This window comes from Triturus cristatus, chromosome 8 (genome assembly GCF_964204655.1).
Source record: "Triturus cristatus chromosome 8, aTriCri1.1, whole genome shotgun sequence".
Lineage (NCBI taxonomy): Eukaryota > Metazoa > Chordata > Amphibia > Caudata > Salamandridae > Triturus > Triturus cristatus.
In genome coordinates this window covers 1,124,319,004-1,124,339,733 of record NC_140591.1, presented here as the reverse complement: position 1 = coordinate 1,124,339,733, position 20,730 = coordinate 1,124,319,004, and the positions used below count along the sequence as shown (strand labels likewise).

Below are 20,730 nucleotides of genomic sequence, written 5' to 3'. Positions count from 1 at the left end.
GGCTTGGGATGAGTAAAAGGACAGATGGAGTAGGGACAAGGCTCTAGAAAGAGATTTACTCTCACAAGTGCATTGTAAATAGGCATGAACCAAACATTTCTTACCCCAATTGGCACCTCTTAGCCTTAGCCCTTAAAATAATGTTCCCAACGTACAACAGTGCCTTTTGCTCCCTAACATGAAGGTAATACACAATGATGTAGCTGTCAAACCCCAACCAGCACAGAATACAATTGACACCAGACTATAAAGAGGTCTTTGTCTGACAGGGTGCATAGAAGAAAAGACAATGGACCAAAATCATTTGAATGTTGATACCATCCTGTTTTGTTTTCATGTATAGCAAACGCGACATTTGAAGATTAATAAACACAACCTTACAAAATGCACTACACACGATAATACACTAGGACACTAGAAACAGACAAATACGCTCCGCTTGATTTGAGAACACATTTTGCATTTTGTCATTTTAAAGCTTAAAACGTTTAATGATTCAATACATTTTGTAACAATCAATCCATAACCTTGCAACTGAAAAATTAAGGAAAATCACACTAAGCGTATATATTGGTATTTGTCTTTTTATTTTTATTTTTAAATCAAATAAAAAAAACACATGAATGTGTCTTACACTTCAGAAAATTAATGAAACCTACAGCATCTGTGGCCAAAGTGCATTCTGGCTGCGTTGAGTGCCATGTCAGAGCAGAGTTCTAAAACTTCTTTGTGGCCAAATTAGCTTTCATGTATTGGGGGCGAGGGAGGGATGCTGCAGCTCCTTAAGTGCTATTAGTAAAATAAAATACAGCATTTTGTATTTGTGACTATTCCCACTATTAAGATTTTTGTAATGCAAAAGGAAAAAGGGCTGCAGACTGCAAGGTGTCTGGATATGAACTGTTACATTTTCCCAAAGTTAAAAACACAATTCCGTATTATGTCACCACATAAGGTTATAATGAGCACTGCAATCAGGGCTGTATGAATGGGGAGGGGTGGCCTTTCTAGGGGTGGCCTAAGGGCATGTCGTTGCTGACTTAAGGTTATACACATGTAGCGGACCTGCTGTCCCTTGCACGTACACAGAGTCACAGAACTTAGGTGAAAATGCAACATGAACAGAAAATACCTAAGCTCAATTGATGCGGTTTCTTTAAAATCAAACAAGGAGCAGCTGCCCTGTGTCAGTATCCAGCACCCTGCAGTTATATCGGTCGCAAATAAAGGCTTCCTTGCTAGTTCTAAGCTACCTGGTAATTGACTCTGTCCTCCGGTTCCGATGCACTGTACGGAATGGGGGCTGTGAAGAATACCCATGATTCACCTCGGCCTGGAGTTGCAGCTTGCGTGAAAGAATGAATTCATTTTGGCTACAGGCCGTGGCGGCTGCTGACATTTGAAAGTGGTGAGGTGTAAAAGTTTGCGATGAGTCCCCTTTGGCGAGCGAGCCTGGCTGTCAAAATAGGTTTTTTTGGGGGGTGAAGGAGTTAGAGTGGGCAAATGGTGCTTTTCATACAAATTTGTGAAACATAAAATGTTAATAAAACAATTGTGAAAGTGAAGTTGCCATCAATAAAGAGATGTCATGTGATAATGGCGTAGAAGTTACTAATACTGCACGATTGTCTGTGCAAATGTGGGGGTGATTGCTATGGATAGTGGAAATGTGCTATATGTTAATGACAGTGTTCTATGCTACTGAACCATCAATTAGTACAATATTTGGGACAGTGTGGCCCAAATGCATCAACAACATACTGCACTCTCATTACTTTCATGCTATATGAGTGGGGCCTGTACTATTGCTTGAACCACTGCAGTTTTATTGACTTTTTAACTCGGCCAGATGCTAGCAGTTCAGCACACTCAGGCATCCACAGAACAAAATCCAATTAATTTTTTGAGTCATTATAATTATTATAAATTTATCACCGCGCTATGGCCTCCATGCTGGATAGGTGCTAGTGTATGCCATCCTGAGTTCACCTTCTCCTGAGCGCGCTAGTGTGTGCCTGGGTTCCCAAGCGCTGGATGAGTGCGTGTGAACTACTTGGGGCGCAAACTTTCTATCTATTTAACAGCTATGTAACGGTGTATGTGCGTGCCAGCAGGAATGACCATATTGGCCCGGGCCATTGCTTCATCCGGGAGCAGAGACTGATTGTATGGTAATTGCATTTCACCCTGAATTTAGGTGTCTTAACATACCAGGGCCTTGTTTTTCTGTACAAAGAAAAACAGAACATAGCTTGTTTATTTTTGTTGAACATGTAGTGCGAAGAACAGAAGATTTGGACTTCATGAGATAAGAAGGGCGCACCAGGTTTTGGCAAGCACTTCTCCATTTCAAAAACAGTCTGCTCTCCGAGCACGGAGCTGAACGGGCATTGTGTTTGCATGCTAACAAAATAACAATGTCATTGATGATCAGGATGTAAACCATTTCTTTAGCTGTTCTGCAGACTGCAGCAGCAATGTTACACAGTGCAGGCTGATCATTTCCCCGTTTTAAGAATTTCAAATAAACTGTGTAACACGAGGTAGTGGCAAAATAAGACCCGGTCAGCAATTTTGAATACTGGGTGATGAATTCAAGATTGACTGGCACAGAACCACCCCCTTCCATCCCCCATCGTATGTCTTGGCTGTTCATTCCGACTTTCTCCCGAGCAACAACTATTCAACAATTTCACACAGTCCTGGTGTTTCGATATTTGCCATCTTTCTATCCTCCTTGACCTCAGTCTGCCTCTCTTTCTCCGTGCGTGCTGCTCTCTGCAGAAGCCCCCACCAGCCTCCTTCATGAGAGCATGCCTCCGCCTTACCATTAACTTGCTCGGGGGGGCCATTGAATGCAGGAGATGATGAACAACTTTCTATGGGCCGAGTGATTGTCACCGGTAGCCTTTTCGATGTAGTGCACCCCCTTCTCTGCCCTCCACACCGGAGCCCCCCGCGAGCACCGCATCGGCCCCTTCAGGTCCCATGGTGAGTGGCAGCAGGTGAGTGGCAGCAGGTGAGTGGCAGCAGGTGTTCCTGTAGCCAGTGCTTGGCAAGAAGCGTGAACCACCCTCCCACGGGGGATTGAGGGGGCAGAGTGTGCCCCAGATACGGACAAGAAGACAGACTCGTCTGTGACAAACGCGGCTGCCGGGACCCCCGCTCGCTCCCTCCCAGCTAAGGCATGGCAGGTTTATGTCTGCAATCTGGGAAAAACAAGAGATGAGTCGTTATTGTTGTCCAATGTAGACTTCTTCTGGTAGCCCTACGAGTTGTGCGTCTGCTGCAGAGAATCGTGTGCAATGAACTCAGCCACGTGGGGTCGCTTTACTTCACTATGACTACTCCCTACCCAGCACTGTGAAGGCCAGGCTGCACTCTCTCTCTCGATGGTCTCAGGCACCCAGCCACGGCCGGCATCCTTGCGGGAGGAGGGTGGGGGGCGCAGGTGTTTGCGGGTGGGGTGAATGCAAATAAAAATATAATAAAACTTACCTTACCGCCGGGTCCCACAGGAAACTCCATGGAGGGAAAACGTGTGCGATTAGAAAATCCTTATTGATAAAAGCATTCGGCTCAGGAACTCCCTAGACCTTCAGTAGCCAATAGGGAGCTGCTGAAGGCTTACGTGACAGGTAACAGACATGAAGAGTCCAGCCTTCTTCCGCTCCTCAAGGGGCTCTCTAACTTGCTGGAGGGGGAAGGGCAAGCAGTGTTAACTGCAGAAATAAAGACGGCTCTTGGAGAGCCCGGTTGCTTTTTTTTTTTATTAGTGAAAGAATAAAAGTTGAAATTGAATCGCCAGACAGGCGTGCATGGGTTGAGGAATGTGTGAGAGTGAGAGGCTGCGCAGCACCTAAGAGTGGGAAAAGTAAAGCGGTCTCACTTTTGTGCATGTATTTCTGAAAAATTAAATTTGCCACCACTGCCTCCTGAAAATAAATTATAGCCCCGGCCCTGACAATAAAGTGCCGGTGCTGAGCACCGGAAAGCACCGGCACAAATTAAGCACTGGTCCTGAAATCAGTTTAATACGTTTAAAAGTGCATCTTTACAGACCACGGAATGCTCTGAGTTGCTATCCGCAGAGATTGGGAACGGGTATGCAAACCGAAAACCCTGCATGCGTAAACCGGAAAAGTCTGAAGCTGTGATGGCTCAGTGAGTCATATACAAACTGCAGAGCTCCAACCTTACAAATCACATATTTCAATTATTTTGTGCTGACATAACGTGTCATCGTTCTGCGGTTGTTTTTATGAGTTTGATTAAAATTGGTTAATCCTTGTGTATTTGGTTATATAACTGAGGGACCCTTCATAGCAGCAAACCCAGAGCCAGCAGCGAGTCATAATTTGAGCAGACAAATGTGAATTATAGACTTTTATTCTCATTTCTTTCTCCCTTTGTTACCTCAAACGTACTTCCCTTAACGAATACTTCACTACCTGAGCCCCTGTCGGGTTTGCACCATCTCACGCGGCTATTGGTGTGTGAAGTTTTATTGGCTTACCATAGTTCGTAGAACTTAATGTTTTCCCCTGTTTCCACACTTGCATGGCTTGTCCCTGCAAAGATAATGTTTCCTCGCAAGTGATTGTGGACGCGGAAAATGAATGAATCTTTGCAATCCGTTTTCTCTTCAAAGAGATTAAAAAAAATATGTGAGGGTCCGTATTTTAATGTGAAACCCCAGATGCAGAACATTTAGCGGACTTCTGGTAACTGTAGTGTTCACGAGAATTATGGGAAGTTTGTGAGAGACAATCTGCAACGTTGCACATTCCTACACAAAACGTCAATGTGGGAGGGTCTGCAATCGAATGGCACGAGGCGTTCAGATCTTCCGCTAATTCAAAATCATTAAAAGTCTGAGAATACTCATAAAATGCGGCATCACTGGGGGCTTTACATGAAATGTTAACATCATCTTAATAATCACAACTAAGGGCCTAAGTTGGAGTCTGGTAGATGTCCTGTCCACCATTTTTACAAGTATCATAGAATATAATACTCCTGCAAAATGGCGGATTGGACAGTTGACACATTCGTAACTGAGTATCCCAACCAACAAACTCTAAATACGCCCTACATTTTTTTTAACAGACCTTTCATTCTATTGCTGATCTTTTAACATGCACACTACTAATTATTGGGATTTCAGCCTAAATTAATCTCTTCATTGTTATTAAATATCAATAAAAAAGGATAACTTTTTTCCTGCCTCTTTGAACTCTATTCTTTGCTCTTGCTACACCACTGTCATTATCTTCTCACCACCAGCTAACCTCTTACCATATCTTGGGTTGCTACACAGCCATGTTTCCACTCTGACCCTATCTCATCATCCCTTCCTGCCACCTTGCCCACCATGAAGTGCCCACCTTCAAGTCTTTCCTCCCACACTGGCGTCTGTTCACATTCCAGCTGTAAGAGCAGGGTGGTCTTTAAGGGGATTTGTGCTAAAAGCGCAAGCGAAGCACACCACGAAAGGGACACGTGAGAGTGAATAAATGGAGGGGTGTAGGATAAAGTGGGGTTCAGGATGTTACGCGTACAGCTATTTGCCGCATATTTCAAGCAATGGCTTGCAAGAGATGGATCTGGCCAATAAAGTCAGATTATACAAAAGAAATTAGAAGCAGATTTAATGTAGTCAACGTCTCTGCATGTTGAGTATTAATCCCACATGTATGCAGCATCCATTACAGGATAACTTTATTCCTCATCCTTTAGCCCTCACTTCCCAATCCTCAGGCCTCTTTCCTCCTCCCTCCTCCCTCACTCCTCTCCTTACTCCTTATTCCTCAATCCTCGCTCCTACTCCCCATCCTTCATCCCTCACTCTTCCCTCATGCCCCAGCCTCATTTTTCATCCCAAATTTCTCTTCAGCCTTCAGTCTCCATGGCACATTTCTTATTCCTTATTCAGTCCTAGTGCATTGGTCCACATCATTCACTCTTCATTCTTCAGTTGTCATCCCTCAACCATCGCTCCTCTTCACTCATTCTCTATTCCTCATTTCACGCTCTTTATTTTGCACTCATTTGTCACCTCTCACTGATCAGCCCTCTTACTCACTTATCAAGTGATGAGCAAAATGAACAAATGAGGAAATTCTAAAAGGTAATCTACCCTGTCTTTTTTTAGGATTTCCTCTTCCCTCACTCTTCATGCCTCGGGTCCCATTCCTCATCCTGCCGAGCTCTCGAAGTACACAAAACAGTGATAGATAGAATATTTGAATTCATCTCAGCTTCTGGTAATCACTCAGGCTGCATCCCAATCCATTATTATTTTGCACACAGGGCCACCTTGGTTTGGTTCCAGCTATATGCAAATCAGTCATGACCTTGCTCCAATCAGAACAGTCCAGCCCAAACTGCCAAGCCAGGTCCTCCTCGCACAGGAACACAGGGCTGTTTTCGCCCTAGTATTGGGCTCATCCGTCGGGTACGGGTTGATTCCAGTGACACAGTGTGCATGGGCCCAAAGTCTGAGCATAACTTTCCCACTTGGGGTGACACAGTAAGTATATAAACCAGTGATGGATGGAATGCTTGAATCATCTCAGCCACTGGTAGTCACTCAGAATGCATCCCAATCCATTGTTAATTTGCAAACCAGGCCACCTCAGTTTGGACCCAGCTATATGCAAACCAGTCTTGATCCTGTTCCATTCAGATGAATCCAACCCGAACTGCCAAACCAAGTCCTCCCTGAACCAGGACACAAGCAACCGAGCAACGGCATCACCCTAGTTATGGACCCATCAGACGGGTACAGCTTGGTTCCAGTGGCACAGTATGCCAGGGACCCACGTCTGGGCATACCTGACCTACTTAGAGTGACACAATAAGTATACAAAACAGTTATGGATAGAATGCTTGAATGAATCTCTGTCTAAGCTCAGGAACTGTCACAAAACACACCCAAACTAAGCACAAAGTTATTTGATTATGAGGTATCATCTTTCTGTGTTTGAATGTATCGGGACACTCCCTCTGGGTACTTTTTCTTCATAAAGTTTGTTAGTATTGAGTTAGATGTGTATACCGCAAGCTGATGCATGTTTCAGCTTTTGATTTGGAAGCCAGAATTCTAAGGAGACGCTAATAAGATATGTCATAATTTTGAAATATAAAAGCAAATATTTGCATAAAGCAAAGAATGATATGCATGTATCTAAAACCAACCCATGCCTTGTGTATGTATTAAATGTAGGTCATTAAACATTTATATTGTCTTTTCTTCTCTAGGGCAACAACTGAAAATGATGGCAATTATATCGAAGTGCAGCTTGTTTTCGATGAAGTGAAAGAAGAGGATTTTAACACCGATTTTACGTGCATCGCAAACAATGACTATGGAATCCATATGCTCCCTGCTCAACTAAGACCAGCAGGTATAATTTTCATGATGACAGGTGGTGGGGGCATGTATTTACCTATTGCCCCTGCATGTTTTTTCATTGATACTAGCCGGTTTTTCTCTGTCGGGAAGGAAGATTCAAAGTGTTAATTTACAGAACGTTGGCATTGGATTTCTTACTTAATAAATCTTTATTTCAGCACAAGGCCATAAAAGAATAAATAGACATACTATAATAAAAAAGGAGAATAAAAGAGTTTGCATAGAATTCCAACTCATGGATTAGCCCGCCCAACCTTTGACAAGGTGCATACATCATTCCATACTCTCTAACAATCACATATACATAAAACGCTAAACACAAATTAAAATCACTTTAACCTTGAGATCACACAACTCAAAAAAAGAACAGGCATTGGTCAGCATAAAAACTACACCCACTAACTTGGTGGATTTTACTCTCCATACCTTCACATAGGCATCAAAAATTGAAAGATTGAGAACACAATACACTGACTGGTACTTAAAATTCTAGATGCAGTCCTATAAATTCTTATCCCCAGGGTGCGGCACACAGGAAAAATCCACCTTTTTAATTGCTTGATAAACAGGGCAAAAGAAAATAACATGCTCAACTGTACCGCCAATCAAGGGGCACAAAAACCAGGAGCTATCCCCAACACCAGGGTGATGGTTTCATTTGGCATTAAAGACACATATGGGAAAAGTCCCTAAACGGAATTGAAAATAAAGGGTCTTTGCCAGAGGAGGTTCGATCTCATCCAAATATGCTTCCATGCAAAAATCCACTTTAAATTCTAGAAAAGTGTCAGTAAGCGATCCTTCCCTTGAGGAGCACAATGCCTGAATGGCTGATCATCTTGTAGAGAGTGAACTTTGCCCAATGGCGTCAAGGCACTAGGGAGAGAACCAGTGGTCATGAGTAGTAGGGATGAGGTTTTCAGATATTAAAGTGCGAAGAGCCATGTTTTTAAAGACTTGAGAAAGGGTAGCTGCGACTCTTGACAAGAGTTTATTTAAGGGAGAGTGTTCCAGAGCTTAGAAGCGGCAACGGCAAAGGCTCTTCCCCCACCATGCCCTCCTAAACTTAGGGACTACCAGCCAATTTTTATTGACAGACCTCAGCTGTTTGGTGGGGACGTACCGTCGGAAAAGTCTTTTGATTCCTTCAGGACCAGAATTATTAAGAGCCCTATGGACAATGCATAGGGCCGTATACAGAATACTCTTTTCTAGAGGAAGCCAATGTAATTTCCAAAGTGCTGCGGAGATGAGTGGAATTTAGGAAGATCCATCACGAGTCTCGCTGCTGCATTCTGTACAAGTTACAGTTTATGGACGGATCCCTTGGTAATGTCCAGGTAGAGTGCATTACGATAGGCCAGCCTGGACAAAATCAGGGCAACAGCTGCCTGCTTTCGAGAAGGGAGAGAAAGACATGGAAAGATCTTCCTCAGGATCCTGATAACCCAGAAACAGGTAGAAGCAGTTCTGTTCGACCTAGGGGTCGAAAGAGAGTGAATTGTCGACCATAACACCAAGATTCTTTGCTGATCCATCAGGGCAGGGGCATGGTCCAAGCATTTCAGGCCACCCGGAGTGAGACCACATGGATTGCTGGCTGCCAAAAACCAGGACCTGAGTTTTGTCTCCACTGAGTTGTAAATAGTTGTTTACTATCCAGGCGGCCACGGCCCGCATGTAGCTTTTAAAATTTTCTGCAGATGCCTCGATGCTGTTTGTGATGGACACAGTTATCTGCTTGTCATCAGCATAAGTCAGAGCCTCCAGCCCGAAAGATCTAATTACCTTTTCCAACGGAGAGACATAAATGTTGAATAAAGTAGGACTCAACGAGGAACCCTGTGGAACTCCACAGAAGGTCGGAATGGAATCCGAATAAAATTGGTCCATCTTTACTTTTTGTGACCTATCTGTGAGAAATGAGGACAGAAGCTCCAAGGCGAAGCCTGATACCCCGATTTCTTGAAGACAGTTAACCAGCCTTGTTGGCTAGATAGTATCAAAGGCCGCAGATAGGTCCAAAAGTATTGAGAGGTATGCCCAGCATGTACTTGGGTACATATGTCATTTACTGCAAATGTTAAAGCAGTCTCAGAGGTGTGGCCACTCCTGAAACCATATTGGGAGCCATCAAGCAGGTGATGTTGCTCCAGGTAGGTGCTTAGTTGGGTATATAGAGGCTACTTCAGAATCTTGGCATGGACTGGTAGCAGCGAGATGGGCCGATAGTTTTTATGTTCTGAAGCGCCCAGGTTGGTTTTCTTTAGTAGTACCTGGTTACCTATAAATCGCTGGTAGGCGCATTTTAGCTCAGAGTTAGGGATTGACTCGCCAGTGGAAGACCACAAATTGGAGTACACAATCTGACCCAAACAGACTTCCATAGACCGCAGCCAAGGAATCTTATAAGCCCCACGTTGCCTCATAACAGCTTCTAGGGCCATACCGAGAGGACGGAGTTCTGGAGTAACCCTTGGATTACTACTTTCGGTTCTCTGGGCCGCTGTCTTAACCAAAGACTTGGCATATTTCAGGAGCAAGCTTTATCACCAGTTCAAAAACCTATTCAGGAGCTTCAGCAATGCAATTATTTTATATGTGCTGCTATTATGACAATTGACCTCCTTTTAGGGCCTGATGAATTGCGATTCAGCAGCAGACTGTAGTTTGTGCCCAAATCTGGATTCCAGCTTGTGCTGAATTATCTCAAGCAAAAAAAAATTCCGGCATACAATTTGGCAGAAAAAACCTGGCAGAATAACTGCAATATACATTATTTTACCCCTCACAGCACAGCAGGATAAAACAAGAAGTACAAATGCACAATACCTCCTTCAAGGTGCGTAAATCACAATGGGAAGGTGCTGCTACATCCAGTGAATATCACACCCCATGTGATCAATATCTACTAGGTGAGGTATTACTTCAAATATTAACTGGTGACTAGGAATGAGGACCAAACCAGTGACTTCTGTCTGTTCAATGGAAAAAGCCATGCTTTTCTCTCTCACTTCCTTAGTGTTATTCAAGAATCAATTTATCAAGCATTTGATATTTCATTGAACGGAACTGAAAATGCCATCACCAAATCAAGTTAAACAAATGTATACATTTATCTTCATAATGCACGGGGCGGCGGCGGCTGCCATGTTGCTGCAGGAACCATTTTCCAGACTTAGATAAGTGAAATGCACATTGTTGTGTAAAAGCTATTAATGTAGGTTCTGATAATTACTCACTTTTGAAGAAAGAATTTGCAAAGCGCCGTCTTCTAGGTGATATAGGTTCTGATCATTCCCATTGTTGAAGGAAGAAGTCACACAGCTTTTGGGATATGGTAATTGAGGTTAGAATGTATCACTAACAGGCAGTGCTTAATTTCTAAAACAAGTATGTGTCTGGGTCCTTCTGAGGAGTCCACTGCAGCTTGCACCACCCATTGCCCTAGTCAGCACTGCCAATGACAGTACCAACATACCTACTAACCTTAGCACTCTTAAAGTCTGATAATTCTGACTATTTCATGTCACCTGAAGCTATAAGAATGATGTGAATGGCAGGTATTAATCATTTTTCATGTATATTCAATTATTAAACGCTGTTGTTGTGCTCAGTTCAAAATTGGGCAGACAGCAACACCTTGTGGTGGCCTGTCGTTGGTGCCAATATTGAAAATTAAGTGGCGGTGCCGAGCACCGTAAACCACCGGCTCAAATTAAGCACTTCTAACAGCCACCAATAGCGACTTTTTAACCATGCGCAGCTGATTAACCACATATGGAAATCAAAGGGTCTTCATAGTGAATGTAGCTGCAAGTAAATCAGTGCATCGTTAAGTGTTTTGGTCCATCTAATCTAGCACTAAGCTTCTTCAGCATTGGCTGGATGGTGATAATGATGGTAGCATTCCGTGTATCCAGACAGGCTAAGGTGACTGAGGAGAGCTGTCTCCCAACCCACCTGATGCTGCAAGTGTGAACATGGCCCTGATGCTTTTGCTTAGACTTGGTGCACATCTAATTATCACAAAGTGATGCACATCTAATTTTCACAAAGAGGAAGTAAATGAGAGTGTACCTTCACCCAAAAGAACGAGAGAGGTTGCACTATTATTAAACGGTTGCTGAGTATAGTAGATGCTGGCAAGTGCAGGAAGGTGACAGGACAATTCATAAATAGTGCATACTCCCACATAGTGTGCCAGTCACATTATGTTGGAGAACAGGGGAACTTACATGATTTTAGTTTACAGGTACAACCGTAGTTGTGGTACTTGTAGAGATCTGGATTCATGGTCCTAGTTGGTACAGGTAGTGGCAGCCGGCACAGGTTAGAGCAGTGGGGCGGGGTGGGGGGATTCAACAGACGATGGAATAGGCGATGCTGTGAGTGCAAGGTAAGTGGTTTTATTTATTTATTTATTTTTGCCTATCCTGTCGTCTGTCGACTTGCCCCACCCCACCCCGCCCCCGTCCACCCCTCTTACCTGTGCCGGCCGCCACTGGGTACAGGCGTCACCTTATTGCTCTTTAAAGTGTCACATTATCTGTGTAAGAATCCCCCTGCTGCTCATTATTAGAATATTGCAAAGAAGAGTACTGAGACCATAGAGGAACCAGGCCAAAGGCTGAGTTCAATTGTAAGGGCAAGGAACTCTGATCCACCTGTTAACGTACGGCAGAGGGTAGTGTAATCCTAATCGGAATAAAAAAATCTGTTTAAAAAGAAGGCGTGGTTAAGAATGACTAGTAACTGAGAGATTCTTTTTTTCCTGTAATGAGCTATATACAAAACATAAACCTGTTGGCATAAATCTCTCCTTTCTGCTGATAATTGTTCATTTAAAAAAAAAAAAAAAAAAAAAATCATAAGAAAAAAAATCCAGTTTGTGTTTTAATTGTTTGAACTGCTACTGCAACAATTGCAAGTCACAGAGGATTTCCATAACCATATAGAGGAATGAGGTCGAGTTTGTTTATAAGTCATGGAACTCCAAGGTGACTTGCAATATAATTTTAATGTACTGCAGAGGGCATTGTGAGCATCATGCACAAAGCGCTTTTGCGATTGCAAACCTGACAATTCACAAAATTACAGGGTTTACAACCTCAAAAAGTCATTTCTTTATGAACAAAAGACATTTTACAAGTCAGAAAATGATTTCCGGGTTGTAAAAGGGATTTGCCGTCCCAATTTGAATCGCAAGTAGGAGGGGGCGTGAAAGAGTCGTCCCCCTCCTGTTTATGACTCAGAAAGGAATAATTCAAGCAGAATCTGTATTGTGAAATTAAACATACCAGAAAACAGTTAGTAGTTTTTGCTAAAAGATTTTAGAAGCAGTTTAATATAAGTAGGTTAAACATGCTGTGATATAGATTGTGTAGAAACATGCAGAGGTTCGATCTTTCCTGTAATGATCTATAGCATCAAAAAGGCATGTTGCCATGAACATCGCCTTTCTGCAAGCCACTTTTTCTTAAAAAAAAAAAAAAACGTTATCAGAAGGAAATGCCAGTTCCCATTTTCATTGTTTAAACTGCAGTTGTAATGACCAGTCTTCCGTCCTGGCTGCTGGCTCTGGCTTCAGGCGTTGTGACCTCAGAAGTTAACTGGAATAAATTATTGTAGTTGAGCAGTTACGTCATTTCTTTATTGTAGGTGGCAAAAAGTGTTACAACTCGAGTATAACAGGGAAAGTAGAGTCAGACCTTTATACAGGGATTACACACTCCCATGTATTATACATAGAATTGTAGATGGTGAAAGCAAATCGACACTTTGGCCTTTATTACTAGTTTGGAAGTCCACGGAACGCCAGACTTGTAGGGGCGCTGCGGTGGCGGTCCCCGACTGCCTTATTACAACAAGGGCAGTCGGATTGCCATTGCCCTGCCGCAGCCGCCAGGGAACCACCGTTCCCTGGCAGTGTTGCGGTGGTCAGGAGGCAATAATATGCTTGGCGAGACCCCTGCCATCTTGCCAAGCATATTACAAGTTCCACTCCGCCACGGTTTTCATGATGGTTTCACTGCCATAAAAACCGGGGCTTAGAGGAAACAAAGGGGCCCTACAGGGCTCCCTTGGGCCTCTGCGTCCTGTGGATGCACACAAGAGGGCACAACATGTGCCCCCCCCCCTTGTGCATGCACACCACTTCCAGCAGGAACTGTTTTTGTCGTTCCCATTGTGGTGCCCATTTTCAAGGCACTTCCGTCGGAACGTAAAAAACTAAGCCTGCCAGAGAAGAGGAAACTTCTGAACTGCTGGCAGTCTGACTATGACTTTGGAAGTGTGGCAGCAGGGCAGACCCGGCGCCGCACTGCCAAAGTCGTAATCAGGCCCTTAGAGTGAAGCTCGATTTGTCTATGATGTCGCTCAAATCCCTGAAATGAAAAACATGCCTGTTATTCACGGTTATCTAGCTATGATTTAATGGTATGTATGGCCTACCCAAATCATATGTCCCAGCTTTCAACTGCTATGCGTGGCAGTGATGTATTGGGGGAACCTCACATAACAAAGCCTTTCCCCTCTGTTCCAGAAGTAAAAAAAAAACCTCCAGTCACCTACTACCCTCTGTGCCTTCCCACTGCCTCCCCTCCCAAAGCTATGCAATAGCAAGTGCTGCTCTAAGAGGCTGTCAGAGAGCCCTGCCAGCAAGGTCTAGATGTCCTTTATGACCTAGCTTTGTTACCTTCTAGTGGGCCTTTCCCAAGTAACCATTTACACATGGTACAATGTTTGTTTGACTTATTTAAACATCTAGAACAATACCAATGTTATGATCAAATTCTTTGTTCTTCATGGCACATATTGTTGCTAATATCTAATAAGACATCTGGATATTATTACCATTTCTATATGATATTTTTGTGGTTCCCCACAATAAATTCTACCCCATTATAGTTAGACTTCGGCCATAGATCTTTTCTAGTCAATAAGTTCTATCAATATTGAAGATCCAAACCATGTCAAAATGTCACCTTGCGTGCAGATAGAATCATATTTAATCCCTCCATGAGCTCTCCTTTGTATGCATGAGGATACAATGATACTTTTTACTTACATTGAGTTTTTTTTCTTCTTCTGTTTAACCAATGAACATTGGCATAGATATGCGTAAGAACTAACATTAACTTTATCCTCCAACATTGTGAAAAAATGTTACTCTCTTGTCACTCAACAATCCTAGTATGTATGTTACACTGCAGATATTCATTGTAAGCCATGACTTTAAAATTGAGTCATATCTTTATTATTCCAGAACTACTTGGAAACCAAGTAGACAGAGTCTTTTTCTTCATATATTATCTTCATCTCAGTAAAGTATCCGTTACATCCTAATTTGGACTTTGAGAACAATTCAATTAAGGTACACTATTGCTCCTCCCTATTCACCTAAGAACCTTCCGAATACCTTGTCACCTACAATAGTATTCTGGATGATCATTGGTAATCTTTATATTTATTACTGTCCCTTTAGAACAGTTTGTCCCAGCCAATATTTCCACCTAGTTTCTGCCCAAGCTGAAGCCTGCTCTCTCCGTTGGTAAGAATGATCATTCTATAAGCACGTTTACTACTTCCAACAACCTCTTCATCTTGGGAAGGACCAAAGGATTCATATATACTTTGTTCTCTCTTTTGAGTCTTATTTCGTGTGTGTAAATATTAATCTCTTCTTTTAATTTTGGTGAAGGTCTTAGGCACATCTGGCTTCACATTTCGGTAAATATTCACTTAAGGATGCACTTTGGCTAATGGTCCTGGTGATTGGGAATCCTACCTCTAACTTCTTTTAATCTCGCCCTTCTCTTTGTTTTTTTAATATATTGTTAACAATATATTGATGGGCTAAGTACAGTTGCTATCTTTTTTCAGGCATTTCTTCTCCATTGTGGCTTTCCTCATGAAGGTGTTTGTATCGCCGAAATGCGTTTAGACTAGATCCCACAAATAATCAGTGATGATCTAAGCCACTCATTTCTTAATTGCAACATATGTTCTGTTATGCAAATTAATTTTATAACCGTTGACATGTTCAATGTAACATGGTCTGCTAATAATGAAATGAAGCATTTGTACAATGTCTCAGATTATACATATGACAGTGATTAGTATCAATATATATATAGGTATATTGTGGTATGAATGCTTGTATGACTGAAAGGTATGAAGTGTAGCTTTGTGTTCCCACTTTGGATAGTGGAATTTATTTTTGAAATTGGTTTTAAATTTCCTTTGTAAAAATAAAACTATGCTTCTATTTTTATTTTATTGAGCTACTTGGCCTTCATATTTATATTTGTATATCACACATTTTGAAGTAAATAATTGGTTGCGTAGGGCTGTTTTCGTACAATGGATGCAGGCATGTAAATACCTTCCTGATACTGTGTAGTGCAACGCAGTGCAAGTCGCTATGTTGAATTACAGTTTTTTCCCACAAAGTCATGGAAGGTGATGCAAATCGGCCCTTGCATGGGAATGACGCAACCCTGAATCATAATGTTAGTAAGGTTGGGCCCAGGTCTTTAAAGCACCCGTGCAAGATGAGAAATGCTCTCTACATAAATATCTCCATCTTTGATTTTTGCCCGCAGCTGTGCTTCTAAATAAAATGGTACAATTAAAAAATATATCTTTTTGTGTTTAACACCGTATTTAGTTTCCTCAGTAGATAATGTCAATCAACAATCAATCAATGACGTGTGTGGCTGCTTTCAACAGAAGCGTCTTGGCGCTCAAGCAGAGCAATATAAGCCATTTGGAGTAACATAAAAGCTAAACAGTGTCAAATAACCAGGTTTTATGTAGCTTTCTGAAGTTTGTCAGAGACTCAATCCAGCGCGACTGTGGCACGGACTTCAGTTTTTCTTGTCTCCAAAGGAACCAGATGAAGGAACTTTTTCAAGATTTTCAAGTTCATGAAATGGTACAATGATACATGCTCAATTTGAGCATTTAGGTGATGAAAAATGCGGGTGTAAATACATCCGTTGGGCTCTGACCTCTTAAAAGTTTCGACCTACGCTAGAGCCTTCCCCTGAATGTCCAGGTTGCTAAATCTGTTCAACAGGATGCAATGAGATACTGTGTCAAAAGCTGCTGACAAATCTAGCAGCACCACCATAACGTGTGCTCTTGTCAAGATTCTCCCTGACAAATAATGTAATCTGAGAAAATGTCTTTTTTTTGTGTGTGAATGCCTTGTTATGATTTGCTTGCTGTTAGGCATTTCCCTTTAAATGCCCCAAATGTTAATGTTGCTCTTTTCATTTGTATAGAGTCCTCTTTTTCCTGGTACGTTGCAGCAGTTCCGGTGGCAGCGGTGCTCCTGATTGCGGGCGCTATTTGCGTGTACAGGTGCAGGCGTGCTAGAACTCAGAAAGGGTATGCTTTAACCGCGCGCTGAACCGTCATCTCAAATGGACTTTGAATTTTCAATACAGCATGGAAGCTTACCCTCACACCAGGAAATATTTGCATAAGTAGCAAGTGCTTGTGAGATGATACCATTTTTGCTGAAAGGAGCATTTAAGACATTGATGTTCTGGAGGAAAAATAAACTCACCATTTTAAATAAAAATCCATTTTAGACTTTGTTCCAGAGGAATGTAATGAATTTACATTGATTTCTGGTATGTATATAATGACATTATTATATGGCTTCAAACAAGCGTTTCACTTAATGGTCCTCAACTTACCGACCTCAGAAGGATGGAAGGCGAAGTAGGCCTTGCTACAATTCAAACTTTAGAATTTTTTATCTGTGGATCAGCGCAGCTCACTGCACTTTCTTGCAGCAGGTTATATTGGCTTGTTTTTGTTTACCAGATTGTGGAAGATTGCACCCGTGCAGTGGAATTTCATCACAACGCTTGCACTAAGATGCTTACAGAACTTACATTTATTTGCACTGAATAACCATTGCAAAAGTTGCACTTTTCGTTCAGTCGATTGTTGTAAATGCAATTTCGCACCAGTCATTGGGTTTGAATGCCATTGGTAAACATGCACTCCATGGTGCAAAGACATTTGCTGTTGGGTTGTTGCAAAGTCTGATTGACAATCCTAATATTACAATTAATCATTTTGCACTGCGTAAAACTAGATTTAACCCGTATTTTTCACTATTTCTGCTGCTTAAGGATTAAACCACTGTGCAAATAGAATTTGATCCACATTAAATTGCGTTTTAGGGGCCCGATTCACAGAACTAACTTAAGACAAAATCCTAAACTTACTACCATTTTGGTATTCATAGAAGGCACTTACTCATTTCGGTATTCACAGAAGTTAGGACTCCTAACTTTAGGACTCCTAAATGCCTTCTGTGAATACCGAAATGAGTAAGTGCCTTCTGTGAATACCAAAATGAGTAAGTGCCATCTGTGAATACCAAAATGGTAGTAAGTTTAGGATTTTGTCTTCAGTTAGTTCTGTGAATCGGGCCCTATGTGTTAAAAAGCAGCACAATATATTTGGTAGTGAATTTTGGAGAAAGAATCCACAAGTTCCCTTTTTTGCCTGGGGAAAAAGTTTAGGCTATTTGCCCTACTTTTTCTTTAGCTTGCTAAGCCCTCAGATTGAGTAAATGTTTATAGGTTTTTAAGAAGTGCATTTATATTGGACGCCTACCTGTAGACCATGCTCTATGCTGTTGCAATTTGCAAACCCTGTGCGGTGGGAAGGGCTTTTAACAGGCATAAAATGCTCTAAAGATGGAAACAGTCACACATGTGTCATTTTCTGGTAATGTTTATTATGAAGTACCTGAAGAAGTGTACCGAAAGTGTTATATGATGTCTGAATAAAAGAAGCAATTAACATATATAAATATAGACATTTCGAATTAACTTTCACCCGATTCTTGTAGTTGTCTTAATGTGATGTTTCAAGACACAGAATTGTGTTTGTTCCTTTGTGTTTTGTTGCAGTATAATACAAAATGTTAGCTTTCATTTTGTTATGTTTTTTATGGCTTGTCAAGTCACCTTCATTTATACTGTAAATGAAAGCAATTTTACACACACACACACTATTTATCCACCCAAGAGATAGCTTCTGATGCCTAAGCATGCTGTACTTCACCCCAAGTCACAGTGTAAAACGGCATAAGAGAACTTCCCGGGCTCACTCACAGAACATTGAAATGGCACTCATGTAAATTACATACTCTGCCATTTAATGGCTGTCCATGGATGGAGTAGTATGCTACTTGTCCATAAGTAACTTTCATTGCCTTACCACGATTATTAAGTGTTACATGAATGCCTGCAACCAATCTAATTTCAATTGGGTTTACAGTGATTCTTTAATATGAATAAACCAACAAACTTTGTCATGTAAATTGTTAAATATATTTTTAAACAGCACTTCATTCCACACTTCTTAGAGCTGTAATTGAGGGATATGGTTGTTACCCAATTTATGATACTCACTTTACTGACCTCAGAAGAATTCTTCTGCCTCACCACATTCAAACTGGTGATTTACATAAGACCACATTTATCATAGGGGGTATTCATAGTAGCGAAGCTAGTGCATTGTGCTCTTCTGCAAATAAGTAATTGGGCCCCCTGTCTGCTGTTTGAATGATAAAATACAGCAGACTCAGAGGGCCTGTCTGGCCTCTGTGGCTTGGTGCCACCACACCTACTGAACCAGTGGAAACTATGCCCTTGAATATTCAGTTCTGTGAGGCGAGCATTCAGCTTCCAGTTTACCTCTGTACCCCCTATCGATACTGCAATGTAATAGTCTGACCAGATGAAGCAAGGGTTCTATCATAGGATCTGACCCGAGACTCCTACTTTAAGTTTGGTCAAAAACATGAATTCTGGTTGCATTAACTCTCAGAATGTTCACCCGCTCCGCTTTGAATCATATAGGCCAAATAAAGATGGTCGAGTTGCTCTAGAGTTAGGTCCCCATTTATGAGAAGTGTCGCATTGCTGCGTGAAAGCAGCAATGCGACACTTCAGTGCACCCTTCTTGCAACACGAATGATGCGTCATATTTACTGTATGATGCATCATGTCGTAAAGAATGACAAATATGTTAGTATTACTGACGTATCTGTCAGAGCAAAAGTGGCGCATTGCTGGAGTTGTGTCGGAAGCGTGACGCAACTCCAGCAATGTTCTTTTCACATGGGGCAAGCCCCATGTGAAAGGACCTACGTCACTCTTACACCTGCCATGAGGTAGGCGTAAGGTTTTGACACTTTGGTGTCCTAGAAGTGCGCAGCGAAATCTCATAAGATTTCACTGCGCCACTCCTGCGAGCATTTCTTGCGGGGGAACACCCACCCTGCATACATTATACCTGACGTAGGTATAATGTAGCGCACTGGTTTACAAAGTGACGCATCTGCCGAGATGCGTCACTTCGTAAATATGGCGCAACATGGCGCATTATTTACGCCACCGCTGCGTCACTAAAAGTGACGCAAATGCTGCGCAAAAGTGACTCAGGCCTTCATAAATAAGGCCATTAGTGTTCTGTGTTTTGGGTTTGGGAATAGCAAATAAAACCTAAAGATCCGCAAAAGCCGTTTTGTAGTTCACTCACTCGCCCCAGCAAACTTTCCTCAGGAAATCTGAGTGATTTGTGTGTTTTCATAAATCCATCAGATTTTCCTAATCTTCAGAAACTGCACAGAAGAGCTGGGAATCCTGCTCTCATTTAAAAAAGCACTGCAGAAAGTAACTGTCCTAGAGAGCCGAAGTTTGGGAATCGGAGTGGAAGGGGCAGAGGTTATTAATATGTTCCCTATTTTCTTTTTTAGCTCATCCTGTGCCCCTCTTCACACACGCACATATTTATCCTGGAGAGCAGCCACACACAAACACCACTGACTCTCACAATGTTGGGCTTACATGCAGCTGCTCTGGAAAAATTAGATAAAGCAAAAAAAAGTCATTCTCATGAACCGTTTACTAAGTTTGTTTGTAAGCACAGGGTTCTCAGGAAGCTCGGCGTGCTGTTGCTATGATGCTTACACCTAGTTACCATGGAAGCCCAGGTTGGCCACTGTGCGGTCATCACGGAATCAGTCAGAGCCATTATGACATCACGTTTCTGAGCTCTTGAATGTGGCATCTCTGGTAATTTCTTGCAGTGGCGTAACAAAACAGGAGGTTCCCCCCTGCAAAACACATGGAGGGCCCACCACCTATCACTTTGCCCTACCGCCCAAAATTCTGGCATATTTTGATTTGAAACCTCCAACATTTAAATGAAATACCTCTCTATTGTCTTTCTCAAAGTTCAAATGAGAAAGAGGGAAACTCTCTTAACATATA

The 20,730-nt window shown here is 42.1% G+C and overlaps 1 protein-coding gene across 1 annotated transcript in view; it reads left to right on the top strand.

Annotated features, from left to right (window-relative positions):
• LOC146805481 (interleukin-1 receptor type 2-like) overlaps positions 1-18,363 on the top strand; it is a 90,213-nt gene extending 71,850 nt beyond the window's left edge. The window contains exons 8-9 of the mRNA XM_085622743.1: positions 7,264-7,409; positions 16,708-18,363. Coding sequence (XP_085478869.1) covers positions 7,264-7,409; positions 16,708-16,835 — 274 coding nt within the window. The 3' untranslated portion in view covers positions 16,836-18,363. The remainder of the gene's footprint in view (positions 1-7,263; positions 7,410-16,707) is intronic.
• The last annotated feature ends 2,367 nt before the right edge of the window (positions 18,364-20,730 follow it).